Here is a 26,312-nt window from a genome sequence, read left to right on the forward strand (position 1 = left end):
AACCAGGAAAGAATGTTGAATAGCCAGAGGAATGTTGAAAAAGAAACCCAAAGTTGGTGGCGCCACAATTCCAGACTTTAAGCTCTATTTCAAAGCTGTCATCATCAAGACAGTAAAGTACTGGCACAAAAACAGACACATAGATCAATGGAACAGAATAAAGAGCCCAGAAATGGACCCTCAACTCTATGGTCAACTAATCTTTGACAAAGCTGGAAAGAATGTCCAATGGAAAAAAGATGGTCTCTTCAACAAATGGTGTTAGAAGATTGGACTGCCACATGCAGAAGAATGAAACTTGACCATTTCCTCACACCACACACAAAAATAGACTCAAAATGGGTGAATGATCTCAATGTGAAACAGGAATCCTTCCAAATCCTTGAGAACACAGGCAGCAACCTCCTTGACCTCAGCTGCAGCAAATTCTTCCTAGAAACATCGCCAAAGGCCAGGGAAGCAAGGGCAAAAATGAACTATTGGGACTTCATCAAGATCAAAAGTTTTTGCACAGCAAAGGAAATAGTCAATAAAACCGAAAGACAACTGACAGAATGGGAGAAGATATTTGCAAATGACATATCAGAAAAAGGGCTAGTATCCAAAATCTATAAAGAACTTTTCAAACTCAACACCCAAAGAACAAAGAATCCAATTAAGAAATGGGCAGAAGACATGAACAGACAGTTCTGCAAAGAAGACATCCAGATGGCCAACAGACACATGAAAAAGTGCTCCACGTCACTCGGCATCAGGGAAATACAAATCAAAACCACAGTGAGATACCACCTTACACCAGTCAGAATTGCTAAAATTAACAAGTTAGGGAATGACAGATGTTGGCCAGGATGCAGAGAAATGGGACTCCTCCTACGCTGTTGGTGGGAATGCAAGCTGGTGCAGCCACTCTGGAAAACAGTACAGAGATTCCTCAAAAAGTTGAAAATAGAACTACACTATGACCCAGCAATCACACTACTGGGTATTACCCTAACGATACAAATGTAGAGATCCAAAGAGGCATGTGCACTCGAATGTTTATAAGTTCTGATTTTGTGCTCCACTGCTCTACAGCTTGCTGGGAGCTGACCCCTCTCTCTGTGGTCTCTCTTCTCATATATCGCTTCTGATTCTCTTTTCCACTTGTCCTACCTTCCAGAGAGTGGTCAACTTTCTGTTCATAGAATTGCTGCTCTTCTTCTGTTCAATCTCCTGTAGAATTTGTAGGTGTTCAGAATGGTTTGATATCTAGCTGAACTCCTGGGACCTGATGATATTTAGGTCTCCTACTCTCCACCATCTTGCTCCTCCCTGCCTAGCACTTCTTTCTTAATGAATTTCTCTCTTTTTGACCTAAAAAAATATTGAACTGATTTTATTCACTATCTTAATAAGACTATATAGTTTAATTCTATGGCTGTTAATTTTTAACATAAATATAACACTAAACCTGTGTTCAACTGAAGGAAAAATACTATCACATACAGAAAAATAGATGAGAAATATGTTGCTTTGTTTTTCTTTTCTCACCCACTTATAGGTATTTCATTGTAATCAAGGTTCACATACTGTATTAATTGGGATGTAACCCACCTAATAAGATAATCACAGACATGGAGCCCAATCACAGTTATGTTTCAAAATTTATATTTTACTGAAAGGTTTAGTTTTGGATCTCATTAAATTGTATGGCAATACACATGTAACATAATGTTAAAAGTAATAGAATACCTTAATAAATGTCATCCTTATAGAAGAAAATTATCTCTTCATCACAGACTTGGGAAAATAGAATATACTATCACATGTCTTCACTGAATTACATTTTCATGTCATATGCTAATCTTTTGTCATGGGCTAATAAAAGATATCACCATTGTGAAATGTTTCTATCACTTCTCCAAAACAGTTGTGTGGCCCTTCAACATTTCCATATTATTCATTGTGACCATAATAAAGACCCATGAAAATTTTAATTCAAAGCATATAAGGTATCTATTGGATAACTAATGTGCTTTTCTTGATAAGATACAAGAAAGTTCATGATCCATTATACTTTCTTCTTTTAATCAGTCCCCCAAAACTTCAGACCTAAAGGTAAGGTATGCACAGTAATTCTATTATCTTTGGCTTTATTGTATTTATCAGTATTTTCTTCCAAACATTTTTTCTTTCATCCACTACCTTTAAAAAAATGTTTAGTTAAATTCCAGTTAGTTAACATAGAGTGTAATATTAGTTTCAGATGTAGAGTTTATTAATTCAACACTTATATACAACACCCAATGCTCATCACAAGTGTCCTCCTTAATCCCCATCACCTGTTTAGCCCATCCACCCACCCAGGTCCTCTCCAGTAACCATCAGTTTATTCTCTGTAGTTAAGAGTCTATTCTTTGGTTTGTCCCTCTCTTTTTTCACCTCTGATCATTTGCTTAGTTTCTTAAATTCCACATATAATGAAATTATATAGTATTTGTCTTTCTCTGACTGACTTACTTTACTGAGCATAATACTCTCTAGCTTCAGCCATGTTGTTGCAAATGGCCAGAGTTCATTCTTTTTTATGGTTGAGTCTATTCCATTATATGTATGCATGTGTATGTATATATATCTATAAGTATATAGATATAGATACATCTCTCTATATATAGATGTATACATATATACATATGTATAGATAGATGTATATAGATACATCTATGTGTATATAGATATATATACATATATACATATGAAGCTACATATCTATATGTATATAGATATATATAGTGTGATATACATAATGTGTGATACATAATGGAATATATGTAAAAAATATATATGGTGTGTGTGTGTGTGTGTGTATATATATATATATATATATATATATATATACCACAAAGTATACACATACCATATTTTCTTTATCCATTCATCAGTCAATGGGTCAATGGACATTTGGGTTTCTTCCATAGTTCAGCTATTGTTGCTAATGCCTCTATAAACATTGGCTTGCATTTATCCCTTTAAATTAGTATTTTCCTATTCTTTGGGTAAATATCCATTAGTGCATTTGCTGGATCATAAGGTACTTCTATTTTTAACTTTTTGAGGAAACCATATTGTTTTCCAGTGCGGCTGCTCCAATTTTTATTCCCACCAACATCCTGCATCCCTTCCAATCCCTCTTGCTTCATGTTGTTAATTTTATCTATTCTGACAGGTGTGAGCTGATATCTCACTGTAGTTTCAATCTGTAATTCCCTGATGTTGAGTGATGTTGAGCATCTTTTCATGTGTCTATCTGCCATCTGTCTGTCTTCTTTGGAAAGATGTCTATTCATGTCTTCTGCTCATTTCTTTACTGGATTATATGTTTTGGGGGTGTTGACTGTGTATGTTCTTATATATTTTGGATACTAATCATTTATCATATATGTCATTTGCAAAGATCTTCTCCAATTCCATAGGTTGCCTTTTAGTTTTGTTGATTGTTTCCTTTGCTGTGCAGGAACTTTTTATTTTGATGGAGTCCCAATATTATGTTTTTGCTTTTGTTTCCCTTGCTTCCAGCGATGTGTCTACAAAGAAGGTGCTACAGCCAATGTCAAACAGGTTATTGACTGTGTTCTCCTCAAGGATTTTGATGGTTACCTGTCTCACATTTAGGCATTCCCCCCATTTTGAATTAATTTTGTGTATAGTGCAAGAAAGTGGTCTAGTTTCATTCTTCTGCATGTGGCTATCCAGTTTCCTCAACACCTATTTTTCAAGAGACTTCTTTTCCCATTGGATATTCTTTCTGGTTTTGTGAAAGATTAATTGACTATGAGTTGTGGGCTCATTTCTGGGTATTTTATTCTGTTGTACTGATCTGTGTATCTGTGTTTGTGCCAGTACCAAATTGTATTGATCACTATAGCGTTGTAATGTAACTTGAGGTTTGGAATTGTGATGCCTCCAGCTTTTCTTTTCTTTTTCAAGGTTGCTTTGGTTATTTGAGGTCTTTTTGCGGTTTAAACAGATTTGAGGATTGTTTGTTCTAGCTTTGTGAAAATGCTGGTGTTATTTTGATTGGGATGGCAGTAAATGTATAGATTGCTTTGAGTAATATAGACATTTTAATAATATTTGTTCTTCCAAAGCATGAGCATGGAATGTTTTTCCATTTCTTTCTGTCATCTTCAATTTCTTTCATCAGTACTTTATAGTTTTTTTTAAAGATTTTATTCATTCATTTGACAGAGAGAAAGAAATCACAAGTAGGCAGAGAGGCAGGTAGAGAGAGGGGGAAGCAGGCTCCCTGCTGAGCAGAGAGCCCGATACGGGTCTTGATCCCAGGACCCTGAGATCATGACCTGAGCCAAAGGCAGAGGCTTAACCCACTGAGCTACCCATGCACCCCAGTACTTTATAGTTTTTAGAGTACAGATCTTTTACCTCTTTGGCTAGGTTTATTCCTAGGTATCTTACAGTTTTAATGCAATTGTAAGTGGAGTTGATTCCTGATATCTCTTTCTGTGGCTTCATTATTGGTGTATAGAAATGCAACAAATTTCCATACTTTGATTTTGTATCCTGTGATTTTACTAAAGTCATGTATTAGTTCTAGCAATTCTTTGGTGGAGTCTTTTATGTATTCTATATGGAGTATCACGTTATCTGCAAACAGTGAAAGTTTGGTTTCTCCCTTTTTGATTTGGATGTCTTTTATTTCTTTTGTTGCCTGGTTGCTCAGGAAAGGACTTTCAGTACTATATTAAATAAATACCCATTACTCATCTTGCTCAGCTCCACACATATCCCTCCATCAACCTGCAGCTTGTTCTCTATTGTTAAGAGTCTCTTATGGGGGCACTAGGGTGGCTCAGTGGGTTAAGCCTCTGCTTTTGGCTCAGATCATGATCTCAAGGTCCTGGGAATGAGCCCCACATCGGGCTCTCTGCCAGCAGGGAGCCTTCTTCCCCACCTCCTCTCTGCCTGCCTCTCTACCTGCTTGTGATCTTTCTCTGTTTGTCAAATAAATAAATAAAATCTTAAAAAAAAAAAAGAGTCTCTTATGGCTTGTTTCCCTTTGTCCTTTTTTCTCCCCTTACCCTTCCCATATGTTCATCTGTTTTTTTTTTCTTAAATTTCACATATGATTGAGATCATATGGTATTTGTGTTTCTTTGATTTATTTTACTTAGAACAATATATTTAGATCCATCTATATTGTTGCAAAAGGCAGGATTTCATTCTTTCAAAGGCTGAGTAAAATTCTATTGTTTATATAAACCATATCTTCTTTGTCCACTCATCAGTCAATGGACATTTGTGCTTCTCTGTAGGTTGGCCATTGCTAATAATGCTGCTATAAACATCATCTATCCCTTTAAATCTGTATTTTTATATCCTTTGAGTAAATATCTAGAAGTTCAGTTGCTGGGTCATAGGGTAGTTCTATTTTTAACATTTTGAGGAACCTTTATTCTGTTCTCCAGAGGGGCTGCACCGGTTTGCATCCCACCAAGAGTCCATGAGTGTTCCCCTTTCTCTGCATCCTCACCAACACCTATTTGTCATGATAGTGACTCTGTCCATTAAGTCATAAACAGAGCAACCAGAAACACCCTCCAAGCCTATCTAGGTAAACAGTCCAGTGAAATGTCTGCGTAAGAACGCAATAAGAAGTTTGTTTCTGAGGAGCTAAAGTGACAAGGTCATAAAACTATCATTGAAAAGAACACAGTCATGTTTAAGGATATTATAATTAATACCAGCAATAGCACTGAAGGAAATTAGGACAATTAAATTAATTGAATGTTAAACTCCCATTCTGGAAAGAAAATAAACCAGCTGGTCTGTATTTTGTTTATGTGGGAGAACCAATTGCCTGTAGAGATGGTTCTTGTTATGCTTTTGTGTTTTTCATAGGTTAGAAATTGTGATGAACACTGGGTGTTATACATGACTAATGAATCATTGAATGTTATATCAAAAACCAATGATGTCCTATATGTTGGCTAATTGAATTAAATTAAAAAAATAATTTAGATAAGCAATAAGGAGCAGTTCTGGAGAAGCTTAGACTTTCTAAGGGCCCTAATGCCATTTTTTTGTTGTGGTTATTAGAAAGCATTTTCCTACGGTTAATAATGTAGCCACGGTTTAGATATTCTTTTTTTAATTGGCCTCTTTGTTGTTTAAACAACTGACCAGACTTCTTTTGAATTGTGGGCTCTGACAGATTACCTGTAGCACCCAGATCTTCTTTAGCATCTCTAGATGAATGTGTACTGACAACCTTCACTCCTTTATCTTTCCTGTATAACCTATGAAGTAAATGTATGACGAAAAAGGAATGCTAGGGATATTAATGAGGGATGTATGCTCCAAAGTTTTCAAAATTGGTCTACATTGTTGAAACAGTTGCTTTGTTTGACAGGCACACCCTGTAGAAAAAGATGTTAAGACAAAGGGTAGAGTAAATTTAGTTTAATATATAGTAAGGGTATATAGTAAGTTTACATATTCAGGTATAAACTTAATTAACTGTAAGAGTAGATTATTAGTAAAATAATTGCTAGCAGGTTTTATTCTTTATTTTGAAAAAAGCAGACAACATTCCAGCACACATCTTGGAATGACCAGGCAGTTGTTAGTGGAAATCAAGTTGGAATTTTGAAAAATAATCTGTCTAGTGTTTGTAGTATATAAAAAAATTACTTTGCCACAGCACAGTTTATGCCTAGAGAAAGGGAAAGAAAATCAAAAACATTTCTTATATGTACTATTATGGAGAGACTATGAGCATTTCTATTATTCTCACTAACCACTCAATGTTGAACATTGTTTCTTAAAAAAAGGTTTTTTTAAAGTATTATAAAACACAGATGAGTTGAGTCAAAGAGGGACATTTAGGAGTTGTGGAAGCCATGTCAACGGACTTGGTAGACATGGTAGAATGATGGTAGCACCACGGCAAAGCCTGACTCCATCCACACTTTGTCATTGGTGGACATCATGGAGATTACACTGGAAAACGTCCTATCAAGTCAGCTCTGTGCTAATAAGACCTCTAAGTAGCACAGTCCTCTGACAAAATACATGTATTCCGGTAAGAAGAAATTAGTACTATTTATTTACTTATTTATTTACTTACTTATATTTTTCCTTAGATAAAGGGACCACTGACCTGCTTTTCCTTTTAGTTCCATATTAGTGGTGGTAGCTTTCTGAGAACTACAGAGAAGATTTTGAGAGTACTTGGACAAGTGACAGACACTATGCTAACTATGACTTACCGATAGTGAGGAACCCATTTTTCCCATTGTGTGAAAATTGGTAGGACTCATTCCATAATGCTACAAATTTCAACCTGTTTGTTGTCCAACAAAAGTCCTTACTTCCGATGTCACTTGCTTATTGTCGAGAATGTTTTTATTTCATTCCATAAAAACAAATCTGTGGTCTTATATCTCACGAGCAGAGACTGTTGAAGTTCTGTATGATCAACATATTCTTCCGGAAACTAATTTAACTGCCTTTTCCCAAGGAAATAAGACCTTCCTTGACAGAGCAGAAGTTGAGCAGAATTCCTTCTCCTCTTGCTTCCAGTGAAGAGGTTCATCCTCAAGATCACCTGCAGGATTGCTGGCTAGGTGACAGCTGTTACCTTGTTTTACCTGAGCTCTTTGTATATGGCAGTAATATTTGCAAAAAGTGCAATATATGTAATACATCCAGCAACACATTTTTGTTTCTTGTACCTGTATACAACAGGCAGAATTTAGGTCATAGTCATTGTCTCATTCTTTTTTAAAACTAATTTTTACGATTTGTAAGTTTTATGTCAAATTTATATGAAAATCTTGATAGCATTCTTTTTGTATTTCAGAAAGTTCTTGACATAGAATAACTTTCTTTTTATCCCATAATCTAAGGTGAACCTGAGTCTGGTTTTCCCAGAATATCACACACCACAGTTAAAATTATGATTTACTGTTTCTCAAGTTAAACATAAGTTCTCCTGGTTGCAATCTCACAACTTCCCATGGCACTGAATTGTAATTGGATCTAGGACATAGTTTCTTCTCAGATCCAGGGACAACAATGACTTCTACCCCAACTCTACCAGAAAATTTTAAACTTCTGGTTTAGTTGAAATATTTTTCCAACCTGAGATACCATGTTTGTGCTATTCTGAAATGTTCAAACATGTACCGCTTTATGTTAAGGAATGTAAGATAAATATTGAGAACATAATTTGGATTTAGGAATTTGGAACCACTGTTCATTTTAATAGGAAGGGTGTGGGAACTGTGGGAGCCATTACATCAGATAAATACAAATTTTATCATTTCCATATGAAATTGAGGATGGTGATGAAAGGAATCTTCTAGAGGATCTAGAATTCGTACACAGTAGATGTCACAAATTATGTAAAATGCTGTCATTTCTTAAAAGTAGTTCCTTTGCTTTGCATGTTTATGCATAAGATTCTAAAAACAGTTCCATGATAAGGGTGTTATTTTCTTCAGAAACTGAATGTGAGGTGTAATGTAAGGACTAACCTTCTGGAGTTTGGACTTCCATATAACTTGGCTCAACCTGGAGGGCATCATCTACTCACCTTGCATCCTTGCCGAAGTTTAACTTCCATCCATCATTTCATTCCCCGCATTGGTAGGAATGAAAGGGGTACTCAAATCACAGAGATAATGTGAGAATTAAATAAAATTAGGACATATAAAAGCCCTTGTATAATCCTAGGTACAAACTCAAATACTCAAGAATTGCCCAATAAATTTTAGTCATTTCATTGCAGCACGGTGAGTACTCTCTCAGGAGAAATATTAAGGCATATAAAGAAAGACTGCTTATCAGCAAGGCTTGGGTGTGAATTAATACAGAACTTTAGATAGTTGTGCTTTAAGATCTATTCTGAACCTGAGATATTAGAGTCATATTAATATAATGTGTAATAATTATCTAAAAGTGGGATTATATATTTAAAATAATATGGTTACATGAAAGGATGTAACTCATCGTTTTACTACAGTGTGTCTTTCCTGGACACCTATGATGTATTCATTAGCCAAGTTTTCTCATATCTCCTCTTCAGATAAAGCAGGAGAAGATGAATAATAAAGGGCTATTTCTTGAATAAAATAAGGAAATCAGATAGGGTACCAGAAGTAAGTGATTGAACACCATTTCACATAAAATATGAATTATTCTAAAGCAGAGTGGTTGTTCCAAGGCTGACTTTGCATCCTTAATCAATCTTTCAGCTCTGTGAATGTTTTGATTTTGACAGTTGGCTCTATCACATTTTTAGGTTAAGTATTATGCAAAGGAATTTTCAAGACCATCAATCCACATAGATCATGTCCTCTAAGTCCCTTTCTCTCTCTCTTTTTTAAAGATTTTATTTATTTATTTGACAGAGAGAGATCAAAAGTAGGCAGCGAGAGAGGGAGGAAGTAGTCTCCCTGCTGAGCAGAGAGCCCCATGCGGGGCTCGATCCCAGGACCCTGGGATCATGACCTGAGATGAATGAAGAGGCTTTAACCCACTGAGCCACCCAGGAGCCCCTAAGTCCCTTTCTCTATGTGTATTCTGGAGATGCCACTAGATTTAGGTGCCAAATCCTGAAAACCTTTTCATTCAGGCTAATTAAATTCTAAATTTAATAAAATTTAAATTCCAATTCCCTTTACTTTATCAAAGGCATCTCTAGTTATAAGACTATGCAGACTACTTCTCCAATCAACTGCTGTATTGCTAGCCTATCATTAGTTACCAGGAGAGATGCTGCTGCCTGAGCTGTCCATAGAATGACAGCATTGTTCAGAATTAAAATAACCGTAAGATCACAGAGCCTTCATTTCAGAGGTGAGAAGTAAAGGAATTCCTTCAAATCTACAACAACAAGTTGTGATGTAATAAGGACCAGATTAATTTATAATCATCTTCACTCCACTCCCTCAGCTCCTAAACATGCTCAGACATACATTTGTCCCAAAAGTCTCAGAGATGTGTGCACATAATGCCCAATATGGAGCTGCCTCACAGTACAGGTGTTATAAAATGTTTCACAAGCAACTAGATCAAACCTTTAAAGTACTCAACTTAAAACAGTTCAAATGTAGGCAATCTGTTATGAAAGAGGATCTTCATACTGTATCTCTGATCGACAACTAATGATGCCGTTCATATCTGGTGCTGATTGGTTTTCGACTTGTAGATCATCCAATCTAAGAGCACAGACATGAGTTCCTTGGTTAGTATTATTTGGGATGTGCATGGAGGATGGTGCTAGTTGGTCCTCACTGATTTAGATTTGCCTACCTCCATGAACCCTGTCCTCTGTATTTTTCCAGCATGGCATGTCTGTGGTTCCCTAGAGGCTTCTGGATGGTGGCTCTGACAGTGATACTGATGGTGCTGAGCCCTCCCATGGCTTGGGCCAGGGACACCCCATGTAAGTGCGTACCTTGGGTGGTGAGCTATTATGGGATGAGGGAAGGAAGGGAGTTAATTCTGTCACTGTGTTCAGACTGTATCCCTTAGAAAGTTGTAAAATTTCCTTCAGTGTCCACTGATCTTTATCATTTGGTTTTCTCAACAAAAGGAACTTCTATGCTTGTCCTTTCTACAAGAGAGGGTAATGGAGTCTCCATATATCCATTACTCAGTCTCAACTCTTCTCCAATGAAACATCTCCAGGCTTACATCCCATTTCCTCGAGGTCTGTGGGAATAATGATTTCAATATAATTTTTTGTTGAGTTGTTTTCTTTATTATGTTGAGTTATACCTGGTAAAGGGGAAATCTCTGGGGTATGAAAAGGACTTAGAAAGATTTCTTCTAGAAGAGCCTGTTTGATATCCTCAACAGGATCTGTGATGCTGGTGTCTCTCCCTGAGAAGTGAGGATGTATCAAGAGGTCTCCTTCATTATCCTCTTTTCTTCCTCCTGAACTCCACTGTTTATAAAACCTATATTCCTATATTGTAGGTTTTCTGACAGAAATTAGGATTTGTTTTCTATTTCTCCCATAGAAAGCAACCTGGAGCTAAAGCAGGGATCCTTATTACTTGAAATAATGCTGTATATAAAGAGCATTATGGAGAGTTACTTGATGCCTTAAAGAAATTAAGCCATATTCTGAAAACCTCACAGGGTATAGTGTTTATTATGAATTTATTTTGAACCTTTCTGTACTGTTGGTTTCTCCCACATGTCTCCTTTCTCTGACCCACAGAAGGTCTTCAAGTAGTATAAGTTTTATGAAATTCTTGTCTTGCAAATTTCTCATCAAAAATATTCAAATATCAAGAATTTCATATGTTTCAAACTAAACACACTGAGCAGGGTACAGAGTGTGTGAAGGTTGTTTACGTCCATCTTATCAGGCTAAATGTTTAGAGAACTCATTGGCTTCCTTGGGTCTTGGCTCTCAAAGCATGGACTAATTCATCAGGGCCTCTGTTTTCCGCAGTTAGCCAGTTTGGGGAAGGCTAATTAGCCCTCTTCTTTTCCTTCTATGCCATGTTCATTATGGAGAATCACCAATGTTTACATAGAACTTAAGCACTACAATAGATCCATTAGATGAATTGAAACTTAATGACATTTTCCTTCCTAAAATCATCTTTCCCTTACCTGTGAATATTTCTTCCAACAGCAACAAAAAAAAAGAGAGAGAGAGAGAGAGAGAGAAAATTTGTCTGAATTTCTCCGAAGATGCAGAAGGGATTTAATGTGTTATCGGAGTAAAAGAGTGTTGGAGCTTGAGCCCCTTCTTGCTTTCCAGGATCTCTGCAATGATCCAAGTCCCAGAACCCTGTGTTTATTTATTTTGACTATAAATACTTTTCTTAGCAACTTATCATTATTTCTGGGCTCTGTTTGAGGATCAGAGAATACTGTTTGGATAAGATAGAAAAGTCCTATGGCTAGAATCAAAAGATAAGAAATACTAAGTCTTGGCAAGGATGTAGGAAAAAAGAAGCCTAATGGCTGTTGGTGGGAAAACAAATTGGTATAACAACTATGGAAAACTGTATGGAACTTCATCAAAAAATTAAATATATAGTCACATAAGATCCAGTAATCCCACTGCTGGAAATTTCCCCAAAGTAAATGAAACACTAATTAAAAAGATACATGCATCCTCATATATATTGCAGCATTTGTATACAGTGCAAACCTAAGTGTTCATCAAAAGATGAATGGATAAAGAAGATGTGGAATATATATACAGTAGAGTATTCCTCAGCCATAAAAATGAGATCTTGCCATTTGCAAGAACGTGGCTGGACCTGGAGGGTATAATGCTCAGTGAAGTAAGTCATACACCAAAAGACAAATACCAAAAGATTTCACCAAATGTGAAGTTAAGAAACAAAACAAATCAACAACAAAAAAAGAGTCGAACAAAAAGTGAGACTTTTAAATACAGAGAACAAGCCGGTGGTTGCCAGAGTAGAGAGAGTGGGGGATGGGTAAATGGATGACAGAGGTTGAAGAGCACACTTACCGTGATGAGCTTGAGCATGTGCAGGATGGTGGAACCATTATGCTGTACAATGGAAACTAGTATAACACAGTATGCTAATTATACCTCAATGAAAAAATGTCCACGACTATCAAAGTCATTAAAAACTTACCTAACAACAGTGTAGAAAGCCCAATAAACATTTAACAAAAAATTTCAGAGAGCAGTAAGTGCAGTATAAACCCAACAGTGCAGAGTATTGTGACAGAGATTTGGATTCACCTGACCTCAGTTCCAGTGGCTGGGGAGCTCTCCCTGAGAGAGTGACATTTAGCTGGCATGTGACTGATGAGAAGAAACTGGTCATGTGTAGGATCTGAGGGACAGGTGTTCTGGGGAGAGAGAATAGGATAAAGACCAAAGTGTGGGAAGATGTTTGCTGAGTTGAAGGGACAGAAGGAGCGTGGGGAGTAAGCTGAGGAGTGCTCTCCGGGTTGCCACTAGCACGTTTCTATCACTAGGGCAATGCCCACCATGACCTCATTGTTGGTGCTTTTTTTTTTTAATTTAGATTTTTATCTGATTAACTTTAGCTTATATTGAAGTTTGATATGATTTTCTTTTACTAATGACATACTAGTTTTCAAAATGTTTATCTGCTATTTCATGCAAACATGAACACAGCCCAAAGTCTGTGCCAAACACTTGTTAAAGTTGTTTTATTAATTTATATCTTCATAACAGGCACTAGTAACTGATTCTTTCAGAAAGCTGTGGATTTGTAGGCTTCTCTCAGTAAACTGTAACAAGAATGGAATTTAAAAACTATACCTGCTCTTGATGAGACAAAAATTCTTCGGTCATAAGATTTCAACACAGACGTTATACTGTGGCAAATTCAAAGCCAAAAGCTTTAGTTTTTACAAGAAGCTCAGAGGAGCGTCATGTGGAACAATTACCCAAGGACAGTGACACTACAGACTTCTCACAGTCCAGGTTGGCTGTCAGGAACTTGTCACTGATCCAAAGTGGTGACTGAGTCAGTCAGGAAATTATATCTGGTTATACATATTTTTTGGTTTGAAAATAATGCACAGGGGTAATCATTACATCTTTCAGACATCCTGAATTTTAGCCTTTCCAGTCGCCGTTCACTTTGTTTTGGGTGAGCCTGAAGCTTTAGCACAACCAAGAACAGTCATTTTTTGGTTAGAATTCTTAGTATCTTTTGATAATCTCTTATTAAGCGCTATGAATGTTTCTTAGGAATCTGGTGCCAGTGCTGAGCTATTTTCAGCAAAATTCATCCACAGGATAAGGTTTTTTTGGTCAGATATGATATTGGCAAATTTTTCAATGCAATACTCAGCTTTCTCAAACAACAGAAGCTTTTTCATCACATATATTTTAGGTAGTCTAACAGTGGTTCTTACCCAGGGACATTTTTACCAGCACCCTCTACCCCTGAGGTATAGAGCAATGTCTGGAGCCATTTTCTGGTTTTCAAAACTGGGGTTTCATCTGACATCTAGTGGGTAGAGGCTAGAGATGCTGATAGACATCCTAAAATGCACAGAACAGCCTTCTCACAACAATTATCTTGTCCAAAATGTCAACAGCTGTGGTTATCAATTGTATTGTTTTCTCCTCCCCATTTCTCATTTTGGGTTTTGAGTCTTCTGTCTTTTGTTTTTGTTTTTTTCTTAATGTAGTTTAAGAATTGCTAATTTCGGTTATTTATTTATTGATTGAAAACTGGGTCATTACTTTCAATGTTATGTTATTATGTCTTCTGGTCTCTATTTTATTTCTGATTTTTCTTGTTATTTTCTTCCTCTACTGAATTTCCCCCAAGTTTCTTTTTCTAGTTCCCTCAGGTATCATGTGTTTGTTTGAACTTTTTTCCCCCTTTTTTATTTTTTTTCCCTTGACACTGGCTGAAAGAGAACTCTTTATTGCTTTAATGTACAGAAAATTCAATAGTGCACACTTAGGCCAGTTTGGTGGTCAGTTCTTTAGGCTTTGCCTTTTCCAACTTGGCAATGCGAACCACCGACTTTAGACCCAGGACATTGTCTCAGAGACAGAGGATCTCGCCACATCTGTCATTGTAATTTTTCTTGATAGCCTCCAACTGATTAGGAAGAGCTCATTTGTCTTCTGAATTAACTTGTATGAAGGGGACTATGGTGCAGATCTTCCCGTGGACCAGACACCCCAGCCTGGCCTTCCCCTTGATTATGTGGGGGAATTCCCATATTAGGATACGGGGCAGGCAGGAAGACATCCAGCTCAATGGGATCCATGTCATATGAAATCACTACCAGCTAAACCTTCTTGTTTTCCACCAAGGTGGTGATAGGATGAACCTAGATCAAAGGACAGTTGGCCTCTTAGGGGGACATCCCTTTACTAGCAGCTTTCATCTCAGCCAAGCCAACAATTTCTCCTTCTCTTGCTTTGCCTCTGGTCTGAACCTGTGGGCCAGCTTAAGCCATTGAGTAGCTGTGTGGCTGTCAAAGGCTTAGAGACTGGCTAATCATGAGAGGTACTTCTAGACATTTATATAGAATAACCCTTTGCTGCTGCAGCAGGAGTAGCCAAGATATTTGACAACGTGGGTGAGGTCCCTTTTGGGCTGGATATCTTCCTGTCCATTGCCAAAATTCTTGGGTCTTTTCTCAGACAAGGGATTGACCACCTTCTTGGCTTCCTGCTTCTTCACCAGAGTCCAGAGCCATCCCTCAGCCTCCTTTCCTTTCAGCATCTTGGTGGAGAGAGCTGAATTTTTTCTCTTAATACAGGAATTTACAGCATACATTTCAGTTGTGTTTTCTTTTTCTTTTGTCTTGAGACATATTTTGATTTGCCATTTGATTTCCTATTTGGCCCTTTGCTGGTGCAGTAGTGTGTTGTTTAATATTTACATATAAATATTTAACATTTACATTGTAGATTTTCCAGCTTGTTTTACTGTTGATTTTTAGTTTTGTACCATTATAGTTGGAAAATATATGGGGTATCATTTCTCACAAATGAACAGAACCCCAAAATGTTAACAGTGCTGAGGTTGAAAATACTGATTTATACTGTGCTGCTTCTCAAAACTGTAGACTCACACTTTATACACACACTCACCTTCCAATTCATGTCTTTGTGGTTTTAGTTTGTTTAAATAAGGAAATAATAAAGTATAAAGTTGTATACCTTCATCAATTTCTTGTAGAGACCGTGATTTCTGGACGATCACCATCTCTGTTAACTTTCAACAACGTGCCTTTATAAGACATGAATTGTGGCTGCCACAAGTATTTTTCAATAAAATATATCAAAATGTTGTAGTAACCCTACATTCTATTATATTGATAATGTCAAATGCTCCTGTTTTTTTTTTTTTTTTTTTTTTTGGGTCTCCTTTTTAAATGCAGAGGTATTTTTCTCCTATTTTTAAATGTTTCATGTTAATCAGACTTGAATAAAAAATGTTTCTTGGGGCACCTGGGTGGCTCAGTGGGCTAAAGCCTCTGCCTTCGGCTCATGTCATGATCCCAGAGTCTCGGGATCGAGCCCCACCTCAACAGGAAAACTGCTTCCCCCTCTCTCTTCTTGCTTCTCTGCCTACTTGTGATCTTTGTCAAATAAATAAATAAAATCTTAAAAAATTTTTTTCTTAGTTTGATTAAACGTGAAACAGACATATCCATATATACATACATCTATGCATATGTGTGTGTATGTATATATTTGCATACATATATTATGATGTGTGTATGTTTACATATATTGAAACTTTCAGGAGCACATGTGACCGATTGACTAATTAGAGCTCTGACATACTTGACCATTTACCTCACCAGACTAGATTTGCCAAATGGATTCTGCATCAAAATTTTTAATGCAATCTCATTTTCTAAGACTTCTGAATTTGGAAATGTGAGTAAAAATGGAGGAACTATATTACAACCATGGTTTTAACCTCCTTAAAATTCCTCACTCATATGCCTTTGAATTCAGTATACAAGTCAAATACTACCAGCACCCATAGGCTTTTAGAATCCACTGCATGTGGTATCTCTAAAGGTCTTTCTCCTTCCTCTCACTGTCTGCTTCAGTGAACTGTTTTCTCTGGTTTCTTAAGGAAGTTTCTCAATTCTTTCAAGCTTTTGCAGTTACATGACCTTGACCTGAAATGTGGCTTCCTCTTCCCCAAACACACACACACACACACATACCCTCCAGCTCACATCTGCTTAATCTTTCATGTCATATCTGGAATGTCACCCTTGAGACCAGGTCTCTGGCACTCTAAGGTAACGGAGATCATCCAATTATTCTCGGGTCTAGAACTGCACACGTTTCCTGTGACGTTTCTCACCCCGTATAAAGTCTGGCCTGGCTGAGTTTTGTGCGTCACTTTCCCTGCATTTTCAGCTCCAGGAGTGGAGGGGACGCTTCTGTTTCCTCCTCTGGATTCTCAGGGGCGGCAGGGGCCTGAGCCTGTACCAAGTGTTGAGGTGGGCGAGGGGAGAAGCAGGTGGGGGTTTAAGGCGGGGGGAAAGGGCTGTGGGAGGCGAGGAGGGAGGCGGGTCTCTGTCAGCGGCAGGCGTCCAGGAGAAGCTGGTGAGGGGCAAATGCCGGGGCTATTCAGGCTGGGGGTCCGCCGCCGAGCCCGGGACCCAGTGGCCTCCTCTCCCGCCGCCCGCAGAGGGAAGACGGGCGGTGTGTGCTGGTGGTTGGGGGCGCCGGGGAGAGCCAGCGAGGGAGCCGCCGTCAGTGTCTTCCAGGAGCCCGCGGGTGACCGGATCGTCTCTGTCCCCACAGCACATTTCCTGTACCTGAGGACGTCGGAATGCTACTTCACCAACGGGACGGAGCGGGTGCGGCTCCTGGAGAGACACTTCTATAACGGCGAGGAGTTCGTGCGCTTCGACAGCGACGTGGGGGAGTACCGGCCGGTGACCGAGCTGGGGCGGCCCAGTGCTCAGTCCTGGAACAGCCAGAAGGACTTCCTGGAGGATGCGCGGGCCCCAGTGGACACGTACTGCAGACACAACTACGAGGTGGGTGAGAGCTTCACGGTGCAGCGGCGAGGTGAGCGCGGCAGGGACGGAGATCGGGGGAAGGTAGGGGTGTGTGTGTGTGTGTGTGTGTGTGAGAGAGAGAGAGAGAGAGAGAGAGAGATAGACAGACAGACGGACACTGAGACAGACTCGTCTGGGGGTGAGCGCACAGGGTCTTGAGCAAGTACAGGTTAGAAGGATCCCTGTGAGAGTGCCCTGTCAGGGACATTGTGGTCTGTTTGTGTCACTGTGCAGAATGTGTGGTTGTGATTGTATGGTTGTGTCCCTGTGTGGTTGTGCGGACAGTGTGTGAGGGGTGTGCTCTAAAGTGAGGGGGGCAGAGAATGAGTGTGAGCTGGGCTGTGGGCCTGGATGTGGGGGTGGGCTGGGAGAGAGGGTGTGAGGGGGGACGAAGGAGGGGACTTCTGACATCCTTGGTGGCCCCTGAGGGAGAGGTGAGGGGAGCTCAGGAGCTGCAAGTGGAGGGAACACTAGGCAGGTGGTGGAGACCTGGGGAGGGAAGTGGAGGGTGTCCTGGTTGGGGTGAAGGTTTAGGGGAAGGGAGAGGAGGATTAAAAGATTAGGGAGAATGTGAGGAGGCCAGTCACCCTCTGTTCTTGGCACTCACCCTTCTTAATTCTGAACCCCTGAAGGAAGTGTGCCTGTGAGTGGGGCCATTTCATTGAGAAAAAGTGTCAGACTAATTTTTAATGGGTCCAAGAGACCTCTGAGACCCTTATTTATTTGTGAATTTGAAACTGCATTTTTAATTACATTTTTGTTACAAAACATATTGATACTGCTGTTTATATAATGATGAAAGTATTTAAGGAGTTGCATACGATTTTTTGATATAGTTGTAACAATTCACCTCACATTCCCCTTTGCTAGACCTTTTTCAATACTGCCACATGCTCAGTTGAGAATTTATCTTGTTAATTTTTAATCTCTATTCCTTTGATTTCTAAGATTATTGAACATTATTTTCATATATTATTTGGCTAATGATTTTTACCATTTAAAAAATTATCTACTGTCTATTATCTTGGGGTTTTGGTGTTTTTCTCAGTGATTATATACATGCTCTATAAATAAGATTATTAACATTTGCTGACATTTGATCCAGCATTTTCCCTAGTTTGTGGTTTGTATTTTGGTTCTGTTTATGACTTCTCCTGCTAGGGATGGAAACATTTTTATTTTAGGAAATATACTGCAAAATTTTTAGCAGTGGTTTCTCCTCAATCTTGAATCTACCATTTTATGGTATTCTAAAAAGCTTTTCTTGTATTTCTCCTTTTACCAAAACAGAAATTATATTTATTTAGGCTGTAGTGTCAGGGATGGTCTTGGGCACCAAGGATACCTGTTAGTGAGTCACAGATCCTGCCCTGAACTCAAATGTTAGTTGTAAAAAGGAGAAAATTATAAAATGGTAACAATTCTAATAATAGATATTTTTATACTACAAAAAAGAAGGACTGATCCGCTGGTGAAATTATGAGAACTTTTTAAAATAAGTTGAGTTTCCTTGCTCTTTTTCCTCTTTTAGGACTCTCGCTATTCTTGGACTCAACTTCCAGAGCTAGAGAACCAGCTCTGTCTTTCCTGCTTCCCAGGGTAGAACTATGTCTGGATTGTTCCAAGGTGTGAATGTAGCATTCCCAGGATTTCACACTCTCTTTCCCCATCTAACTCAAGCTGTTCCCCAATTTATCCACCCTGCTTAGAGCAACAAAACAAAGATAATAAGTAGCTAACACATACTGAAGGCTAAATTCCAGTTATCGTTTTACATCCTTCGGTACATTAATCTTCACATAACTCTAACAGCTAAGTTGATATCACTATTCCCCTTGATATTTTAGAAAGCTGGGGCACAGAAGAATGTCAAAATTCTCCCAGGATGAATAAGTAAAGTAGCAGAGTCTGGATTTGAACTCAGTCAGCCTGCTCCAGAAATTGTGTTTTTAAGACACTTTATGCCTTACAAAACTTGGAAACACTTCTACAAGGATTAACGGCTTCATACCATGAAAAATAAATCCCACAAATTTCCCCAATAGCTTTCAAATCGAATGGACCCATGCTGTCAGGATTAAACTCAAGGTTCACGATACTGGTCTAATTGGGCTACATGGTCAGCTTTAGGAAAGCCTGCTTGACACTCAGCCAAGGACCAGAGACCGGAGGTAGCCAACATGGGAGACTGAGTCTGTCGTCCTCACTGAGTCCCTCTACCTCTTCTCTTCTAGTGGAGCCTATAGTGACTGTGTATCCTGTGAAGACCCAGCCCCTGAAGCACCACAACCTCCTGGTCTGCTCTGTGAATGGTTTCTATCCAGGCCACATTGAAGTCAGGTGGTTCCGGAATGGCCAGGAAAAGGAGTCTGGGGTCGTGTCCACAGGCCTGATCTGTAATGGAGACTGGACCTTCCAGACCCTAGTGATGCTGGAGACAGTTCCTCAGAGTGGAGAGGTCTATACCTGCCAAGTGGAGCACCCAGTTTGATGAGCCCTGTCACTGAGGAATGGAGTGAGAAGCTTTCTGATCTCCTAAGTTCCTCACCCACTAAGGAGGGGACTTTCCTTTTCCTGAGTGTCAGGGTTTTCTCTCCTTACACCATGTTTTCATTTGTTCCATGATCTCTTCTCTTCAGCACAGATCACTGGGGGTTGCTGAGTGATATCTTATGGTAGAAATCCTCTGATAGTTTCTAGATATCCTGTGATCATTTGTATAGATCCTGTATTCCCTGGTGAGGCAGTTATGCCTGGCTGGCAGAACAGAGGTTGTCCAAGTTTTGACATTTTCCATGGCTCACAGGTCATGGTTCCCTCTTCACACTGGGCACCAGTCCCCTGGTTCGGGTTGGGCTTGTGCTTCAAGTGCTGTTGCTCTGAGTTGTTGATTGTGGTCTCAGAAGAGGCACATCCTCCATAATGTAGGAACCTTCCTGACTTGAGGGGAATCCAATCTTGACTCTGCCTTTCCTTAGCTGTGTTGCTCTGCACAATCTGTTGAGCTCTGTGGACTCCATCCAGGCTTCTCATCCTTTGATGCTGAAGTAGTGGATTTTTTAAAAAAGATTTTATTTATTTATTTGTCAGAGAGAGAGAGCGAGCGAGAGAGCGAGCGAGCACAGGCAGACAGAGTGGAAGGCAGAGTTAGAGGGAGAAGCAGGCTCCCTGCAGAGCAAGGATCCCGATGTGGGACTCGATCCCAGGATGCTGGGATCATGACCTGAGCTGAAGGCAGCTGCTTAACCAACTAAGCCACCCAGGCATCCCTGAAGTAGTGGATTTGTCAGAGCTGTGATATTTAAAAAGTTCAGCGACTAAACATTGCATTTGTGCAATATGATTTTTAAATTTCTTTTCCAGAAATTGAAAATTATTCGATTTCTTCAAGGCAGTCTGTCTTCCTCATTCTCAGAGTTCTCAATCTCAGAGTCTCTATCGGAGATGTTAGAGTTGGGATAAAAATCACAAAACTGTTTCTTCTCTCAGGGGCACAGTCTGGGTCTGCACAGAGCAAGATTCTGAGTGGAACTGGAGGCTTTGTTCTGGGTCTGCTCTTCCTCGTGGTGGGGCTGTTCATCTACTTCAGGAATCAAAAGGGTAAGGCACCTGTTGATGAGTCTCCACAGAGACCCTGTGGGGGAGAAATACAGCTTTGATCAAATAAGGTCTCTGTGTACCAGTGACCCTGTATGAAGCGTTTCTTTCCCAATTCGACTTCAGATTTCTTAGAAATCTAGAAAGCAACAGCCCATGGTTACTGGGTTTTAGTATAAGAGATTATGGCCTGTAGAGATAAGAGAGAGGTTAACAAGCGTGGGAATCTTGGTTTGGGATCCTGGGCCAAATGGAGGAAGAGGCACTAAAGCTAGTGAAATCCCACTGTATTTGTGTGACGGAAGCTTCGTGGGTCACATCTCTCACTTTTTTCTCCACTCTGGCATCATATCATGTCGGTTGTGATTAGATTTAGAGAAATCTAAGGAGGCGGGTCTGGGGCTGGGACCTTGTGTGTAGGGACAGATTTACCTTCTTATATGTTAAGTGTATGTCTTCTCTTCTCTTTCCCAGGACACTCTGGACTTCAGCCAACAGGTAATGCTCTGTCATCCTCTTTAGTGATAGATTTGGTTATTCCAGAACAAGTAAGTGGTAATGGTGAAAGACAGAAAAAATGAGAAAGACTTTGGATCTGACTTCTGATTGGGCAGTTTACCCTGAAGCTTCCTTTCTCCATTTAGTAAAAGTCCTGTGCTGTGAAATAGCTTCAGATCAAGAAGACCTAAGAATATGCTCTTCTTACTGCAGGGCTTTAATTCAAGGCCCTGGGAAAGGGAGAAGGAGCTGCTTGGAGAGGTGGGTCTGGAAATAACACTCTGCTCTGTCTCTGCAGGTCTCCTGAGCTGACGTGGAGATGGTGACACTCCAGGAAGAACCTTCCTTCCCAGCTTCTTCTCAGAGTGAAAGACTTCCAGCTCTCACTCCTCCACAGTTACAGTGCTTTCTCAGATCTGGTTGGCCCGGCTTCAGTGACCTTGCAGCACTTGTTCTCCCTGTGGCTCTGTCTGCCCCTTCCTTGACCTGGAAGCCCCAGTGTGACTTCAGTACCTCCTCTGCATTCTCTCTGGTCCCCTTCTGCATCGCCTTTCCTGCCTTCCTGCACGGGAACTGAACTTCTTCTCATGTATCTTCATAAGCTTTTCTCAAATAAACATGGGGTTAAAATAATCTGTTTCAGATAGTTTCAAAGAAAAGAGGTATAAAAAAAGAGACAAAGGGAGGATTCCACCACAATAAAATAATGGTTTTTATTTATATCCCAGAATTTTGCTCAGATATGGGGATCTTGAAAGTATCCTTGTTTCATTCCCATTTATTCTTGAGCTTTACAAGTTATGTAATTAGACATATTTTCTGGAGTTTGGAGGAAGCCCTTAATGACCCATAAGATGATGATGTCCTACATGTCTATGTTCTGAAACACAAACACACCAGTCCTTTTGCACGATGGGATAAGGAAAGGGGACAAAAAAATATTCCTGCAATGTAATGCAAATAATTTTTACAGAGGTGATGCCCTTAGACTTTTTATAATAACATTCTTTTGTCATTTTGTCCCTGATTTTTTATTTTTTATATTTTTATTTAATTTTATTTTTAAAGTAGGTTCCATGCCCAACATGGAACATGAACTCATAACCTTGAGATCACAAGTTGAATGTTCCACTGACTGAGCCAGCCAGGTACAACTTTCCCTGATTATTTATAGAAAGTATCCTCACCTGAGTAAACCCCTTTCATTATACTGATGGTGAGCTCTGTCTACCCTTCCATCTTTTTCTGGCTCTCAGATAAACTTAGTGGCATGCTAACACTTTGGCTTGGGATGCAGCCTTCCCAATAACTAAGTCTCAGACCACCAAGACAAAGCCACAAATCTAGGGGAAAGATACAATTCTGAGACCTTCCAGACTGTGTGTATTCTTATTGTCTACAGGAATATCCTGGATGGATAATATCTTAGCAGATCAGAAGGAGTACTGGGAAACAAAGGGGGAAATTATGAATATTCAGATGCCCATACAAACAATGAAATGTTATGCAGCTGGAAGGAAAAAATAACACACTGCTATAGAATAATCTCTCAAAGGTGTTTGTATGGGTACAGAAAAGTTTGTAAAGCAAACAACATTTTGTTTAATAAAATAGAAGAAGAGAATAGGAATATATACCTAGATCAACTCATTTTGTCTATATCACCCATCTGTCATTATCTCTTTCTCATCTATCTAATCTACATACTACAATGGAAGGATTTTTTAAAAAAAAATGTCGCCTCTCAGTCAAAATGTATGAATAGGTTGAAGGGAACAGAGATGAAAGCTGTACTATTCTGAATATATCTTATTTAATAGTTTTAATATGAGGATACTTCAAATATTTTATGTCAAAACTTTAAATAAAAAGTTTAAAAAGACAATATATAGAAAAACAAAACTGTATTGATGAAACAAACATGACAAAAAGCATATGGTGGGGGGGCGCCTGGGTCGCTCGGTGGGTTAAAGCCTCTGCCTTTGGCTCAGGTCATGGTCCCAGGGTTGTGGGATCGAGCCCCGCATTGGGCTCTCTGTTCGGCGGGGAGCCTGCTTTCTCCCCTCTCTCTCTCTGCCTGCCTCTCTGCCTACTTGTGATCTCTGTCTGTCAAATAAATAAATAAAATATTTAAAAAATATATATGGTGGGAAACAAACAGGAAATTAAACCAAATATTTTTGGTTCTTAGAACACTGTGTAACTGTAATTGTAAGTGAGTATATAGCTCTAAATTCCTCAGACTTCAATGAGATAAGAGTTGGAAAGGTTTCAGACAAATGACCTTAAATTGCTTAAGGAGATGATGAGTTCTGCTGTCATATTCTGTCTGAAGAGTCACTTTGAAATATAAATCAAATCTAAAGAGCAGGCAGTAGATTCAGAAGTTCATGGTCATAGTGATTTCAACACGATTTCTCCACTATTAGAAACAGCTGTAATTTATCAAGCCAATTCAAAGTTTATTTTATGTATATTCTAGTTCTATCATGCATTATTGATGTGAAGCAGTTTATCATCCTGTGGGAGTTTAATAAGGTAACTGTCATGTACTCAACATTTATATGATCTTATCAAACCCTGTTTGATCCCAGGGTTGCAATGTTACTTTTGTTGTGTTCTCTAAGACGAAGACGTGAGTTGTCTTATTTATCTTAGATCTGCGGTCTGACGTTATAATGTAGGATTAAAATGCATGGCAGGAATATTTCAGTGGAGATGCTTTCTGTTGCTAGTGGAGAAAAATCAATCTAATTTGGTTTATTTTTCTTTAACTCTTGTATCACATGGCAGACAGACCCAGTGTAGCTCATCTCCAGAACTGGTCAAGTCATCAGGCCAGTGATGTCGCCAGTGATGGTGGGACTTTGTATCTCATTTCTCTATCATACACCACACATCAGTGTTCTGGAAATGGTAGTAGGCTGCCTGCCTGGAGAAGCTTCAGGATTCATTTTCTCTTACAATTTCCAAAGGTAGGAAAAGGAACTGTTTCTCCTCATATGCATTTATAAGAGGGAACTAAACATCTTCAAGTATTCCCAGTAGATGTACTTCCCCACACATTAGGAGGACCATGGGATGACTGTGGTATTTTCTGACAAACCATGCTCCACCCTTTGTGGGTTGGGCCTGCCTCACCTGGAGGCAGGATAGATGGACTGGAAAGATGTGAGCACATAATCTTGTTTAGGAAGAAAGAAATGTTAGAGGGGGTAGAAGAGAACAATTTTAGATGAGGATACTGTAGTATCTGGTACTATTAGAGTGTTAGTATTTTTTGCTATCTCCCCATGAAAGATGCTAGATTGTTGAGGGGCAACATCAATTCAAGGTTGTGAGGGTTTTTTTTAAAATGTGGAGTATTACATGGCAGCTATAAACCCAATTACAATTAAAGACAACAGCTAAGCAAGAGGATTATTTATTTGTTCTTAGAACTTAACATGCTGATACTTAATTTTATAAGGAAAAATATATTTCTCAGAATATTTCCAAGGACAATTAATGTGTTAAGTTTGATAAAATGCTAAAACCTGTTTTATATATATATATAAATTTTGATAGGCAATCTTATGGGAATTGATTTCTTATTGATTAAATATGCCAGTACAACAGAGTCCAGAATTAGATTGAAGAGTTGAGGTTTAGTTTAAAATAGAGCATTTCAAGCAACTCCTGGAAGAAAACATAATCAGTCAGCTCCCCAACATCCATCCTGGTGATGATATTTTGGGTTAGACACCAAAGGCAAAGACCACAAATAAAAGTGAAATGTTGAATTACATTAAAAAGCTTTTGCACAGCAAAAGAAACTATCAATTAAATGAAAAGGTAACCTATGAAATGGGAGAAAATATTTACAAATCATATATCTGGTGATGGGTTAATATCCAAAATACATAAAGAACCAACTTACTCAACTGAATAGCAACAGAACAAAACCAAACAACAGCAAAACAAAAAACCCAATCTAATTAAAAATTGGGCAAAGTGTCTGAATAGACGTTTTCCCAAAGAAGACAACAGATGGCCAACAGGCACAAGAAGAGATGCTCAACATCATTAATCATCAGGAAAAAGCAAATCAAATCCACAAGAGATATCACTTCACACTTGTTGAGTGGCTTTTATCAAAAAGAACAGAAATAACAGGGGTTGTTGGCATGGATGTGAAGAAAGTGAAACCTTGTGCACTGTTGGTGTGAATGTAAGTTACTGGAGCCCCTGTGGAAAACAGTGTGGAATTTCCTCATAAATATTTTAAAAAGACCTTTGATCCAGCGATTCCACTTCTGGGTACTTAACCAAAGCAAATTAAATCACTAACTTGAAAATATACTTGCATCCCCCTGTTTATTGCAACATTATTTATAATAGTGAAGATATGGAAATAACCTAAGTGTCCATCAAGGGATGAATGGAAACAAACATAGTATACATACATCAACAAATATTATTCAGCCATAAGAAAGAATGAAGTTTTGTCATTTGTGACAACATGAATGGACCTTGAAAACATTATAGGAAGTGAAATATGTCGCACAGAGAAAGGCAAATTAGAGTGATCTCATCTATATGTTGAACCAAAAGATTAAAAAAAAAAACCCCAAAATAGAAAATCTCACCAATACAGAGAAGATAGGGTGATCACCAAAGGTGGGAAG

General features: G+C 38.8%; 2 protein-coding genes and 1 pseudogene across 5 annotated transcripts in view; 1 reads left to right on the forward strand and 2 right to left on the reverse strand.

Moving 5' to 3' along the window:
- Positions 1 to 26,312, reverse strand: part of LOC309865787 (endogenous retrovirus group K member 7 Env polyprotein-like) — a 1,143,634-nt gene that overhangs the window by 69,894 nt on the left and 1,047,428 nt on the right. The gene's annotated exons all lie outside the window — the stretch shown is intronic.
- On the forward strand, positions 10,249 to 22,278 carry LOC309865814 (DLA class II histocompatibility antigen, DR-1 beta chain-like). Its single transcript, XM_082732662.1, is given in 7 exon segments — positions 10,249 to 10,450; positions 17,291 to 17,560; positions 19,785 to 20,033; positions 20,036 to 20,065; positions 21,040 to 21,150; positions 21,622 to 21,645; positions 21,944 to 22,278. Coding segments are annotated over 7 exon segments (798 nt in total). The 5' UTR covers positions 10,249 to 10,350; the 3' UTR covers positions 21,958 to 22,278.
- LOC309865152 (large ribosomal subunit protein eL8 pseudogene) lies at positions 14,547 to 15,236 on the reverse strand (annotated as a pseudogene). The gene has a single exon. The product of its transcript is annotated as a large ribosomal subunit protein eL8 pseudogene (transcript).

This window comes from Mustela nivalis (genome assembly GCF_964662115.1).
Source record: "Mustela nivalis genome assembly, chromosome: 5".
Taxonomy (NCBI): Eukaryota; Metazoa; Chordata; class Mammalia; order Carnivora; family Mustelidae; genus Mustela; species Mustela nivalis.